This window comes from Macaca thibetana, chromosome 10 (assembly GCF_024542745.1).
Source record: "Macaca thibetana thibetana isolate TM-01 chromosome 10, ASM2454274v1, whole genome shotgun sequence".
NCBI lineage: Eukaryota > Metazoa > Chordata > Mammalia > Primates > Cercopithecidae > Macaca > Macaca thibetana.
In genome coordinates, this window is record NC_065587.1 from 28,512,278 (window position 1) to 28,526,429 (window position 14,152).

Below are 14,152 nucleotides of genomic sequence, written 5' to 3' on the forward strand. Positions count from 1 at the left end.
CAGCAGCTGTGAGCAGGGACCGGTCAGTCAGAAGCCACACACAAAAAGGAATCTCTCAAGTGGCAATTCCCCCAGAGTGAACCCTAAGCAGAGGCAGGAGAGGATAACATGAGGGATGGGGACAGAGTGCGCTTTCTCTGGAAAGGGAGACTTTAATACCCCTGCTGGGAGCTTTAAAAAATTGAAACCCTGCCTGTAATATCAGCACTTTCAAAGGCCAAGGCAGGAGGATCACTTGGGCCCATGAGTTTAAGACCAACCTGGGCAATATAGTGAGACCCTGTCTCTATAAAAAAATTTTCAAAACCATTAGCCAAGCATGGTGGCACGTGCCCGTAGTCCCAGCTACTCAGGAGGCTGAGGTGGGAGCATCACTTGAGGCTAGAAGGTGGAGGCTGCTGTGAGCCAAGATCATGCCATTGCACTCCAGCCTGGGCAACAGAGCAAGACCCTGGCTGTACTAACCAACCAAGTAACTGGAAACACAGAAACATGTTAAGCAGGAGACATTCTTCCCTTTCCTTCAAAAAACAGCCATCACTGGGCCCCTCTCCCCTTAAAAACCCAGAACAGGCAGAAGCAGCTAACAAGCAACCCAGAGTCCAGGTAAACAGAGACAGAGAAGCTGTCCACACATCAGGCGGCTGCCCCTCAAAGCCCCCCTGGAACCACGGCCCACACGTCAGCCCACCTTGCCCTTGCACACCAGGTTTCGGATGTGGGTCCACAGGGCAGTGCCGCGAGCACACCGGTACTTTTCAGCAGAAGCTGCCCGGCTCCGGCCCGCCCGGCCGGGATGGAAGTACTGAAGGAGGCCCTGCATTGCGGCCGGGGCGGGTGTCGACTCTCGCATGCTTGACCTTGCTGCTCTGGGAAGCTGGTGGGGCTAAACGAGAGCTTCCAGCCTCCACGGCCTTTTGACCAGGCTTTGAGGGAAACCCCGCCCCACAGTCCGGCGGGCCAAGGTCAAAGCTTCCCATCACCCCGGGTTCCACTTTTTTGTCTGTGTGTGGGAAGAACATCCTCCCACCCCAGCCTATTGGTTACGGGAATTTCCAACGTGTCTCCATCTTTAAAGCCCAGAAAAGCTGAGCTTCCTTGTTAAGTGGCTAGTTTCCTGTTGCCCAAGTTTGGAGACTGAGTAAAGTATGACTGCTCAGCCTGCCTTGTGCTGGAAGCGCTCTAGACTGTCCAGAATCTGTACCACTCCCAGCACGTAACCCAAATAATCACATGCAGTGCCCCTGATGGACCCAGGGCGGAGGACACCCTGCTCCGGTCCTGCTCCCCCAGACTAAGCTGGCTGAGCAATGTGCAGCCTGGGCGGGGCTCCAGCCAGCGTCCACTCCCCAGCACTGGTGCTGTCCAGCGCCCACCCCAACCTGGCACTGATGCTGCCAGCTGGGCTCTTTACTGGGTCCCTCTCTGTGACTCCCAGTGACTGAAGACCAGGTTGTTGGCCTCCGGGCACCAGCTCTCACGGAGGTCCTGACTGGCGGCTCCAGTGGGAAAGGCCGCCCCGAGGCTGGCTCTGTTCCAAAGAACTGAGTGTGCTCCGCAGAGCGGAAGTCGTATAAAGAATAGCATGATAATGAGGCCTGTGCCTCGGCTTGGCCAACCCCAAACATTGCTCAAGGCTGGCACGCTCTCTCGTGAAGTTATTTAAAGCACCAGAGAAGTAAACAAGGAAAAGACGGGGGTTTGGAAAAACAGATGACCAAGGGGGAAACAGTTTTCCCTTAAGGGAAAAACTGAGGCACTCCAGATGCTTTCCAGGGTCCCCCTGGGTTGCAAGGTCTTGGTGAGAAATACGCCTGCTGCCTGGACAGGGACCGGACGGGCGGGGGCCTGTCTGCTCACGCGCAATGGTCTCAGGACGACGACTAGGTCGCTGCTCATCTCCCCCCGAGCTGGGTAAGGCAGGAGCCTTGGAAGAATGACTGTGGTCAGCGGGCCTGGTAGATGGTGGCCTGGAGGTCTGCCTAGAAAACTACCATGCACATCCATCCCAGGGAAGTGGTGGGGTGGGGGCTGAGGGAGGCCAAAGCCCAACTGGGGCAGGTGTTGCATGCTGCCCTGAAGCGTCACTGACCACCTTGCATGGTGGCTCTGCTGGGGGCCCAGCACTGCCCTGCTTGCTCTGTAGTCTGTGGCTGGATTGAGTCACCAGTGGGCAGCCAGAGGACATCCTCTTGCCCACCCTCAGCAGGGGCAGGGAGGAGTCTGAGTAAACCATCCAAAGGAGGAAATGCTCATTCACTTAGCTCCTTGTAGACAACAGCTTCCTCCACACCCATCGTCACCAGCCTGGATGGTCCAGCAGGGCATCCCCAGTTGTTCCCGTCTGGGCCCCATGTGTCTGCACTATAACCTACTCCCAGGGGTGGGTCTTTGCTGAGACCACCAGAGAACCTCTGTGTTCACCAGGAGAGAGATCACAGGCCTCCTGCTGAAGTCTATGACCACAATCTGCTCTCCTGAGATCCAGCCCACACCTTTTTTTTTTTAGGACGGAGTCTCACTCTGTTGCCCAGGCTAGAGTGCAGTGGCGAGATCTTGGCTCACTGCAACCTCTGCCTCCTGGCTTCAAACCATTCTCTTGCCTCAGCCTCTGGAGAAGGTGGGATTACAGGCACCTGCCACCATGCCCGGTTAATTTTTGTATTTTTAGTAGAGATGGGGTCTCACCATGTTGGTTAGGCTGGTCTTGAACTCCTGACCTAAAGCAATCCACCCACCTCAGCTTCCTAAAGTGCTGGGATTACAGGCGTGAGCCACTGTGCCTGGCCTCTATCCCACTTTTAACTCTTTGCTGTTCTTCTCTGATCCTAACTAGTCTCTAATATCACTTCAAAAGGAACACCCCCTTCTCCCTTAGGCTAGACTATAACCAGCATTGGTGAGGATGTGGAGAAATGGTCTCTCATACATGGCCAATGGGGATGTAAAGTGGTGCAGCCACTCCAGACAATGTAGGGCAGTTCCCCAAACAGTTACCTTGTTGCACAGCCCAGCAATCTCACCAAGTGTCTCCTAAATGAATGAAAACATACGTCCATATAGAGACTGGTACCAAGGACCAGTACCAGTCTGATGATGGCTGCATCAACCGTAACAGCCTAAACTAGAAATGATCCAAGTGTCTGTCAAACAGTAAATGCAGAAACAAAAACATGGTATATGTATGCAACGGAAAATTATTCAGTCATAAAAAGCAATGAAACAATGCTACCACATGAACAAGTCTCAAAAACATAATGGTAAGTGGAGGAAATCAGTCAAAAAAGTCGGCTCTAGTATGATTCCATGTTTATGAAATGTGAAGAAATGGGCAAATCTCTAAAGACAAAGGCAGATCAGCTTGGGTCTGGGAGTGGCTATAACTGGGAACAGGGGCTGGGCACGGTGGCTCACACCTGTAATCTCAGCTGTTTGGGGGGCCGAGGCAGGAGGATCACTTGAGCCTAGGAATTTGAGACCAGCTTGGGCAGCACAGCAAGACCCTGTCTCAAAAAAAAAAAAAAAAAAAAAAAAAATTTAGCCTTGCATGGTGGCGCATGCCTGTGGTCCCAGTTACCTGAAAGGCTAAATACTTGAGCCTGGGGCATCAAGGCTGTGCTGAGTGCGGCTGCACCACTGCACTCCAACCTGGGCAACAGGGCAAGACCCTGTCAAAAAAAAAAAAAAAAAAGGAACAGGGAAATTGTTTGGGGTGATAGAAATATTCTAAAACTGGATTGTTGGTAAAAGTTGTAGAGCTCTGTAAATTTACTGCAAAATCATTCAGTTATAAAAATGGATGCATTTTTGGAGCATCCATGGAAGCACCGCCTCCCGGGTTCACGCCATTCTCCTGCCTCAGCCTCCCAAAGATTACAGGTGCCCGCCACCACACCCAGCTAATTTACTTTATTTTATTTTTTAATAGAGACGGGGTTTCACCATGTTAGCCAGAATGGTCTCGATCTCCTGACCTCATGATCCGCCTGCCTCGGCCTCCCAAAGTGCTGGGATTACAGGCGTGAGCCACCGTGCCCGGCCTACTTTCAAGTATTTTTAAGTGTGCAGTTCAGTGGCATTAGGCACATTCACGTTGTGCAACCATCACCACTGTCATCTCCAGAACTTTTTTTTCATCATCTCAAACTGAAACTCTACACCCATTAAACAATAACTCCCGGGGGCAGGTGCAAAAAGAACAACTCCCCATTCCCCCTGCCCCAGCTCCTGGTAACCTCAAATCTACTTTCTGCCTCTATGGATTTGACTACTCTAGCTACCTCACGTAAGTGGAATCATACAGCATTTGTCTTTTGTGTCTGGTTTATTTCACTTAGCAGCATGTCCTCAGGGCTCACCCATGTTGTAGAATGTGTCAGAATGTCCTTCCTCTTGAAGGCTGAGTAATATTCCATTGTATGGATTGACAGACATGCACCAGCAAGTGGACATCTGGGTTCTTTCCAGTCTGAGGCTGGCATGGTCAGTGCTGCTGTGCACATGGACATATCCACCCGACTTGGTGTCATCTTTGCATTCACAAGCTGTTGCCAGGCACTTCCGTGGGCTCTTGGGGGAACAGGTGCTGCAGAGTGGGCAGTCCAACAGGGAGACTGCCTGAAAATGGGTGGACCTCACTGCATGGTGGGGACTTGAGAGCAGCTGCCAGGGAGGCACCAGGAGGGCCCCAGTCAGACCTGCTGGCTTGTGCCTGGTCAGATGCCCACATAACCTGGGCTGGCAGAGAAGTCTGGGAAACTCCAGCCAGCCAGAGCACCAGCTTCAAATGAAGCAGAGGCTCACTGGCAACAACAAAAATGAACTCTGATGCCCCCACGGGAACGTGAGTTGTGAGCCCAGCAAGACACATAAACAGAGCAGGAGAAATGAGAGAAGACAAAAGTCTATGACTTGATATAATGTTGCCTTCTAAGGAGAATAGACAGGGCTAATGTGATTTAGCAACCTAGAAAATTTGCAAATGAAGAGAAATGCACCTATAATCCTAGCACTTTGTGAGGCCCAGGAGGGTGGATCATTTGAGGTCAGGAGTTCAAGATGCACCTGACCAATACGGTGAAACCCTGTCTCTACTAAAAACACAAAAAAATTAAGTCAGGCATGGTGGCACATGCCTGTAGTCCCAGCTACTTGTTAGGCCAAGGCAGGAGAATTGCTTGAATCTAGGAGGCAGAGATTACAGTAAGCCAATGTCGCACCACTGCACTCCAGCCTGGGGGACAGAGTGAAACTCTGTCTCAAAAAGACAGAAACAACTGAAGGAAGAAATTCCTAATGGCAGCAAGGCTCCAACTTCCCCAGCTCTGCCGGCTGGTGATTCCCTCTTCCATACCCCATCCGATGAATCTTGGATGGATATTGATGCCTTCACCTTGAAAAATCCCTCCCTAAAGATGCAGACTCAATGTCCCTTGCTCTGTGAAGGCATCTCTGTCCCCTGACCTCACTTCCCAAACAACCGTGCCATCTGAGCCAGCAGTCACTCTGGGCCAAAGACTGCCCCAGCTCTTGGCACATTTGCCACATCCTTCCTTTCCAGCTTCTCTGATCTAGACCATGAAGGCTGGGGACAGGGGTCTTCTCGTTCTTGGGGAGACCCCCAGGCATGGCACACAGGAAGCCTTCCATGACTAGGGTGGCACAGCAGGTTCCTGGTGTCTGAGGATGGACCAGGATGGTCTCGCTCACTCAAATGGCTCATTCAGGGTCGGAGCTGGCTGGGAAAGGACACCTGGCTTGGGTCCTCTTGCACCTGCCCACACACAAGGGCTTTGATTCGTGCTGTCAGTGGCTCTTTTCTGAACTGTGGGCACCACCACAGCTTTGTCCCTGCTGTACTGTGTATCCCCTTGCCTTTCTGGCTCTGAACAAAGCAGCTCACTCATCCTGATTTCTACAGCTCCCACCCCCCGCCACCCCCACCCTCATGGAGCCTCTATCGTGCAAGAAGGGAGGCAAGTCATCCAGGACAGGTATTTGAAAAGCAGGAGCCAAAATCTGAGACTCGGGCAAGTGGTTCCTAAACCCAGCTCATCAGCACCATTAAGGGGAGCAAAAAAACCAGACCGCGCCAAGCCCCCCGCCCAGAAGATCCTGACTCCTGCTGCCCACAGACAGGCGCATGAGCAGCTTTGCTGAGAACTCCTTTCCATCCCAGACCCCTGCCCTTGGGGGAGCCCCTGGGGCCTGCCAGGGGCCTCTGCCCTCATGGTTGGATCTGGACACTCCTGGGATGCTGAGGCTTCTCTACCTGCTGCAACTGCCTCACCTCACGGGAGGGTCTCTCTACTCAACTTCTGAGTCAAGGTGCATAATCAGGGTGGGGGCTGTGGGCCCCTGCAGCGGGCTGCAGAGAGCCAAGCGCCTCCCACACAGTACAGTGCAGAAGGCGCCTGGTGTCACTGGGAAAAGCCCAGATTCAAACAGGCTGGGCTCCGGAGTCGTGCACACCCTCCCTCAGGTACCCCTGTGCAGAAAACAGTGTCCACAGGGGAGAAAGAGGCCAGGCTGGTGTCGCAGAACGTCAACGGCATAGTCACCGCCACTCCCCCGACTTCCTTCCTCCTGGGATCCCACAAACAACCCCCCGGCTGGGAGCCTGGAACTCCAGGGACCACAGCAGCCGCCATCTACTTGGCATGAGTCATGAATGCCCTTCACACAGCAATCGGATTCCTTCCTGTCTAGCCATGGTTCCCACCCATCACTCCCACTGACACAGGGACCAGGGGCTGGAGCCGGACAGTGTCTGCTCCATTGCCTCCTCACAAACGACAACAGATTAAGGATAAGAACAGCAGCAAACGCTGACCCCCCACCCGTGAGAGCATGCGTCACTCAACCCTCAGGGTTCATGGCCCCCCACCCCCATTTAAAGGCGAGGAGGCTGGGCGCAGTGGCTCACGCCTATAATCCCAGCACTTTGGGAGGCCGAGGCGGGTGGATCACCAGAGATCAGGAGTTTGAGACCAGCCTGGCCAACATGGCGAAACCCCGCCTCTACTAAAAATACAAAAAAATTAGCCAGGCATGGTGGCACATGCCTGTAATTACAGCTACTCAGGAGGCTGCGGCAGGAGAATCGCTTGAACCCAGGAGGTGGAGGTTGCAGCGAGCTGAGATGGTGCCACTGCACTCCAGCCTGGGCAAGAGAAAGAAGAAGGAAGGAGGGAAGGAGGGAAGGAGGGAGGGAGGGAGGAACCCATTTGAGCGAGTGGGACAGTAACTTGCCCAGGTCACACTGAGTGTGGTGGGGGACAGACAAAGACTCTCCTTGATGGAACTCATCTGGTCCCTCCAGCTCTTTATTCCAGCTAGATCCCATCCTTGGGCATGTTCTCAAGAATCCAATTTTTGCAACAATCCTGCTAAGTCAGTTTAGCCAGAACCCCCTGCCCTTGCTATCTGATCAGATTCCTCATCCCATGCCATCCCCCAGGGGAGATCGATCACTCTGGCCTGTCTTCAGCAAGAATCCTGTCGGGTCGGTTTCACCAGAAACCCTCTTCCCCCTGATGTTACTTCATCATTTTCCATCCATCAACCCCTACCCTTCTTCTTGGCTGTAAGTCTCCACTCGTCCATGTGAATTCAGCATTGAGCCCATTTCTAAGCTTTCCATTTCTAGTCTTTTTCCCATCACAATAGTTACAAATAAAACCTGCTTTTACCACTTTAACGGCTGTCCAGCTTGGGTTTTTCTTTGACACTGCTCTCCTCTTCCCCAGGACGGAGTGGGGTGCTCGGCCAGCACCCCTAGACTGACAGAAGAGCACAGGTCATGTGCACAAGTACGTCAGTAGCACCGCAGAAAAGAGTTTCAAAAGAGGGCCTGACACAGTAACACAGGAAGAGGCCTATCAGCTCTTTTCTCTCTTTCACTGAGACCCCCAGTTACTTAGCAACAGTACTCAGAGGTCCTGGTTCAAATTCAGCCACTCCCAGGATTCCAGCTGAAGATTTGGATGAGTTGAGTCAATGGTTGGCAGAACTGGAACCTACCTTTACCTGGTTTGATGAGCTGAAAAAAGGAGCCGAGGACCCAGGCTGTGAGTATCCCTGGGCTGAATGGTGAGGCTGTGCCAGATGCAGGCTGGACTGTGGGGGAGGAATGCCCTAGGCTGAGTGGGGGAGACGGAAAACATGGAGAGGGAGAGGGAAGGGGGAGCAATGGGAGCACAACCGGCTTTGTAGTCTGCTCCCTCCACCTCCCTGAATACCCGGGACCCTGATTCTGAGCAGGTTAGAGAAGCATCTCCTGAGTGTCAAATGAGCTCTCTCAAAGATCTGCTGCAAGGACCAAATGAGAAAGCACATGTGGCCAGGCACAGTGCCTCAGGCCTGTAATCCTAGCACTTTGGGAGGCTGAGGCAGGAGAATCGCTTGAACCTGGGAGGTTGCAGAGAGCCGAGATCACACCACAGCACTCCGGCCTGGGCAACAAGAGCAAAACTCCAGTCTTAAAAAATAAAAAAATAAAAAAACCTTAGCTGGGCATGGCAGGGCATGTCTGTAATCCCAACGACTTGGGAGGCTAGGGCAGGATTGCTTGAGCTGAGGAGTTTGAGGTTGCAGTGAGCTATGATCCTGCCATTGCACGCCAGCCTGGGAGACAGAGCTAGATACTGTCTCAAGAAAACAAACAACCACCACCACCAAAGAAAGCACATGTAGAAAAGAGCCTGAGCCGTGACCATCACCCAAACTATGACCATCACTTGACTGATGCTAAAACACTTCGGATCTCAAAGGAGACCAGCACCAAGTACTCCATCAAGAGCTGTGTGGCCCATCTGCATGGTAAAATCTTCCACCGTGAGAATCCACACAAAGGCTGGGAGGGTGAACAAGATAGTGCAGTGGGACAGGGACAGGGCAGCTGAGAGCAATTTTTAGTTAATTTATTTTGTTTTAGACAGGCGTCTCACTGTGTTGCCCTGGGTGATCTTGAATACCTGGGCTCAAGCAATCCTCCTGCCTCAGCCTCCTGAGCAGCTGGATTACAGGCACGTGCTAGAGGAGCCTTTTTGATTTTAAACCTGATCTCGAAGTACAGGGAGCCCCAGGAAGCCCTGAGTCACTGATTTCCCGTGTAAGCTTCCAAGGCAGAAAAACAGCCAGTGGCTGCATCTCCCAAGACGTGGCCAGCAGAAGGGGTGGCAGAAGGGGTGGCAGAAGGGGGTGAAGCCGGCACTTGGTAAAGATTTGCTGATCCGAATGAGAATGTGGAACCCATCAGCAAGATGACAAGTTACTCAGGGAAGGGCCACCCTCTCCCTTCATTCTTCCTGGCGCTTGGTATTTAACCGCAAGAGGATTTTTACTTCCTGCTTAGGGAGGGAGCTGGGGCTTCCTGGGGAGCCCTGTGCTTCCAGGGGCATGTGGAATGCCAGACCCACTCCCTCTAGAGGCCTCTTGTGAAGATGGAAGAGAGAGCTGTAGCCACAACCCACCAATATAATGTACTATAAGGAAAGCGTGACCAGGGCTTCCTCCCAGCTACCCCCGCGGAACTGTGAGGGTGGGAACAGGAGAAACAGGGCATGGGGTGCCTGCTATGATCCTCCAGGAAACACTGGTGGCGGGCTCCCAGGGGCTGGATAAGCTTCTGAAGGACAGAGGGCCCAGGCAGTCTCCTTAAGAACCACGGCCCCCTGCTGGTCCTGTACGGACACATTCTTGGTCCCACCTGGGGGCTTCCAGGCTAGCCTGGGAGACCTGTCTGTGTGCACCCTGTTCAGAGATACAGCTCTACACCCTGGGAACTGGGTCTAGACCACAGATAGCGGATGCCAAACAGGCAGCCTCTGGGACCCCTGTGCTTTTCTAAGAAGACTGGCACAGGATGCGCCAATTTTGGCCCAGGGCACCACCTAACCATTCTGCCTTTGGGTTCTCCTATGGCCAGGCAGGAACTGAGGCCCCAGCTGCAAAATCAAGTTGAATGGAAATTCCTTTGGGAATGAGCCGACACAACAGACACGCAGACAGAGAGCAGAACATCAAGACCCATCAAGACACATGCAGGCACCGACTCAGGTCTCCCACAACGGATGTTTCAGAGTCACAGCTGCCCACCCCACCCCACCCTTGGTGCAAGGCCATCTCAGTGTCCCCAAGGGCTGCATGAAAAAGGACACCATACATCAGGCAGGGAAGGGTAGAGATGGCCGCCTTACTTGGACCTGGCCCTTCCCCATGAGTCTGTCCGTGCTCTCGCCATCCTCCTTGGGGATCTTCGTCTTGTTGTAACACTTTTCGTAGCACAGTATCCTCAGGGTCTGGGAGCCCTCCAGCTCTATCTCAAATTCCTGCAGGCCCGAGGGAGAAGGGAGGAAGTCCAATGTGAACAAACAGGTCAATGTTATAGCTGAAGGGTCCTCTGAACCCAGGCTCTCCCTGTCGCCCTTGCTGGCCCAGGGGGATTGATGCCTGAGACCCTCCTCCCTTAGTCCTGGGACACATGGAAATGTTTCCTGTAAGCATCCCTGGCATGAGACTGTGGCTCAGCCTGGATGCTTCCAGAAGCTCCGACTGCCAGTCAAACCTAATCCAAACTCTTTACACCAGCATCTCAAAGGGTGATCCCCACACCACCTGCCTCACAATCTCCAGGGTGCTTGTTAAAAGATATTTCTACGGGCTGGGCGTGAGGGCTCACACCTGTAATCCCAGCACTTTGCGAGGCCGAGGTGGGCAGATCACTTGAGACCAGAGTACGAGACTAACCTAGCCAACGTGGCAAAACCCCATCTCTACTAAAAATACAAAAAGTAGTCGGGTGTGGTGGTGCATGCCTGTAATCCCAGCTACTTGGGAGGCTGAGGCACAAGAATTGCTTGAATCAAGGAGGTGGAGGCTGCAGTGAGCCAAGATCATGCCACTGCATTCCAGCCTGGCCAACAGTGTGAGATTCTTCCTCAAAAAACAAACAAACAAAAAAAAACCCCACAACAACAAAAAGTTATTTCTATGGACTCTGAATGATAATGATCTGTCAACATAGGTTCACTTTTTTGGTGGTGAGACTGTTCCTTAAGATATTATCACGGTGGATACACGTCATTCTACATTTGTCAAAACCACGACGTGTAACACCAAGAATGAACCCTATCTAATGTCAGCTATGAACTCTGGGTGATAATGATGGGTTAACGCAGGCTCATCAACTGTCACTCACGTCCCACCCTAGGGTGGAATGTCCATAATTGAGGTGGGGGGCAGGGGGTACATGGAACTCTTTGTTCTTTCTGCTCCATTGTACTGCATACCTAAACCCACTCTTTAAAAAATGAATTCTATCTAAAAGGAAACAAAGAGTGATCCTTGGGGTTGACACAGGAGGGACAGGGACTTGGAGGAAAAACTGCTCCCCTAGCTTTCAAGTTGTCTGCGTGGGTGTGGTGTGAACTCTATCCTCCGCCACCCCGATGGTGCCACTGGTGAATCTGCACTTCACGCCAATGTGTGTGCACGTGTGGCTTCTTGCTGGGGAAATGGAGGAGGATGAGGGAAGAAGAAAGCAGCAGGAATTTCTGAACCTGAATGGAGGAGTGGGTGGGTGGGTGTGTGCGCCAGGAACATGTGAGTGTCCCCAAGCCCAGATCTTCATGGACAGTGAGGGTGGTGGAGGTGACCTGCTGCAATCTAACCCTCATGACTTCATGCCTCCCTGGAGCTTCCGTAGATGCCTGGCACCTGAACCTTTTGCACACTGCCTGGCACCCTCTCTTGTTGTCTCTGTTGGGTCGTGGCACTCTTGGTCTCTGCAAAGGCTTCTTCGATGGACCCCATGTGGCTCTTATACCCCCTGTCATCACAGCTGCCACTCAGCCCTTTCTGCAGGGATGTCCAGGTAATTTTCCTGAGCTCCTTGTGCCCTTGTACTATTCAAGCAACATGTCTAAAATGGTCAAAGAGTAGTGGATGCTGAGAAAGGAGACCTGGGTTCCAGCCCCACTGCTCGCTCTACCAGCCTTGTGACCCATGTAGACCAAGCAGCCTGGGGGCTCCTGGCTTCCTCCTTCACAGAAGCGGGGGTGGGAGGCAGCTCTCTGTAGGCCCAGCTGCCTCTACCTGCATCATCAAGAATGAGACCTTCGAGGTCACAACTGCTGCAGAAGCTGGGAAACGGCACCTCTCATGGATCTGGGACTTAGTCAACACGGGCCTCTCTGCAATCATTCCTCCACTCCCGAAGGGGCAGGGCCACATGGCTATGTGACTCACACAGCAGCTCTCCAAGGTGGAGGAAGGCACTGCGACACACAGTACAAGCCCAACACCCCGAGACAAGCAAGCAGGACCCTACAGTCCCTGCCCCAGCCCCACAGCAGAGCCCCAGGCTTCCGGAAGCCACGAGGGTCACGGGAGCTCATTCCAACTTCTGCGGAAAAACACTATGGAAACCTACCAAATAAACATAAGCGCTAACAAAGGCAGACAAAAAGCCCTTTTAAGTCTCTTTCCAAACACTTCTCCAGCAAAAGAGGCGGCTTCTTTGTGACGACGGGGGTGGGTAAGGTTTTCAGGAACAGAGATAAAATCTCTTGGACACGTCACCTCCTGGCCCCCCAGGAGATTCCTGGAATTCAGCAGCACTGCCTTCGGGGGAAGCCCTCAGGGAGCCCCTGAAGGTTCAGATTCTCTCCAGTGGGAAACAGCCTGCCCCGGCTGGCAGGCTCGGCCCTTGTAGAATCAGCTCCTCACCTCGTTCCAGTTTGGCTCAGCTGTGTCCCTGTAGACGCGCGTCTTTGCTTTATTCACAAAATACCCAAAGGAATCCACCTCCAGGGTGCAGTACAGATCTGTGGGGAGAAGGGAATATGGAGAAGGTCACAGCTCCTCTCCACATCACCCACATGGTCTGTAAGAGCAGGTGTTATTTGCAGAATCAGAAAAGAAATACAAAAGTTTTTAACTTTCTTTTTAAAAATTCAACACCTAATGGGGGCCTGGCATGAATACCAGCACCTCATGCGATGCCCCTGCCTGCTCTGTGGCATTTCCCTGGGGGCAGCTGGGAAACAGGACTTCCCACAACATTCGTTCAGTCAGTCAGTCCACAAACCCCAGCTAAAGCCCCTGTGATGAGAAGGCCCCTGCACTAGTGGGGACAGAGAGGTGTACATGCCACCGTTAGTGACGCCACAGCAGAGGCCAGCCGTCCTGGGGGATGTGGGAAGCTCCTGAATCCTACACAGCAGACCCCGCTGCAAGTATTATCGGGCAAAGAGTCAAGGCAAAGGGGACTCCAGGCCACTGTGGGGCACAGGAAGCAGCTCAGTGCTGGGGAAATCGTGGGGTGCAGGAGGAAGGGAAGGAGGCATGGGCTGCAGAAGAGTGGGGCTGGGCTGTAGGCGGTAAGTGGCAGGGTGGGGTTTGTGTTTTAGAAAAACTACCTGAGACGGGGGATGGACAGGCCTGGTGGTGGGGACCCTTTCTGCAGGGATGTCCTGAGCTATGACGACCAGGGAGGAGGCCACAGCCAGGGCCTGGCCAGGCAGCCAGAGACGATCAAGAAGCCTCACTGATGGAGAATGGCATTTAACGGAGGGAGAGCGGACCACGGTTTCTGGCTTGGCCACGGGAATGGATGGTGGTGCCCCTCAACGGGACAGGACAGAGGAGGAACAAGTTTGGGGGCCATGAATAATAGGTTTGGTTTGGGGATGCAAGGTTGAGTGCATGGGGCAAGGAAGAGATAGAAAGAAAAGTAACAGGGAGGCAAGGACAGACAAGTCTGGGACCACGGGGCAGCGTAGGGTGTCACACTGTACTGCTCACAGACGGGACCCGGGAGGAGACACAGGGATGGAGGGAGGTTGATGAAGGAAACACCAGCGTTTATGAGGCAGCCAGAGACAGGCCCAGGGGAAAGATTATGTGTTACAGTGTTATGAAGGTGCAATCTGCATGTCATATAATTCATCCATTCCAAGTGTAGGGTTTAAGGACTTTTAAGAAATTTAAACGCCAGTGCAAACAGCACCACAATCTTTTCACGACTGCTCTGACCTAAAAAGTCCCCTTAGGTTCATCTGCAGTTAGTCCTCTCCTAACCCCATCCCCCAACAATCCCTGGTAAGCTTTCTTCCTCTACATTTTGCTGTTTCTAGGAACTTTTTTTTTT

General features: G+C 52.9%; 1 protein-coding gene across 1 annotated transcript in view; it reads right to left on the bottom strand.

The window, feature by feature from the left end:
• The window catches only part of BCR (BCR activator of RhoGEF and GTPase), a 135,587-nt gene that overhangs the window by 10,068 nt on the left and 111,367 nt on the right, over positions 1–14,152 (bottom strand). Inside the window, exons 15-16 of the mRNA XM_050746041.1 lie at positions 12,730–12,827; positions 10,200–10,331 (exon numbers count right to left, since the gene is read on the bottom strand). Coding sequence (XP_050601998.1) covers positions 10,200–10,331; positions 12,730–12,827 — 230 coding nt within the window. The remainder of the gene's footprint in view (positions 1–10,199; positions 10,332–12,729; positions 12,828–14,152) is intronic.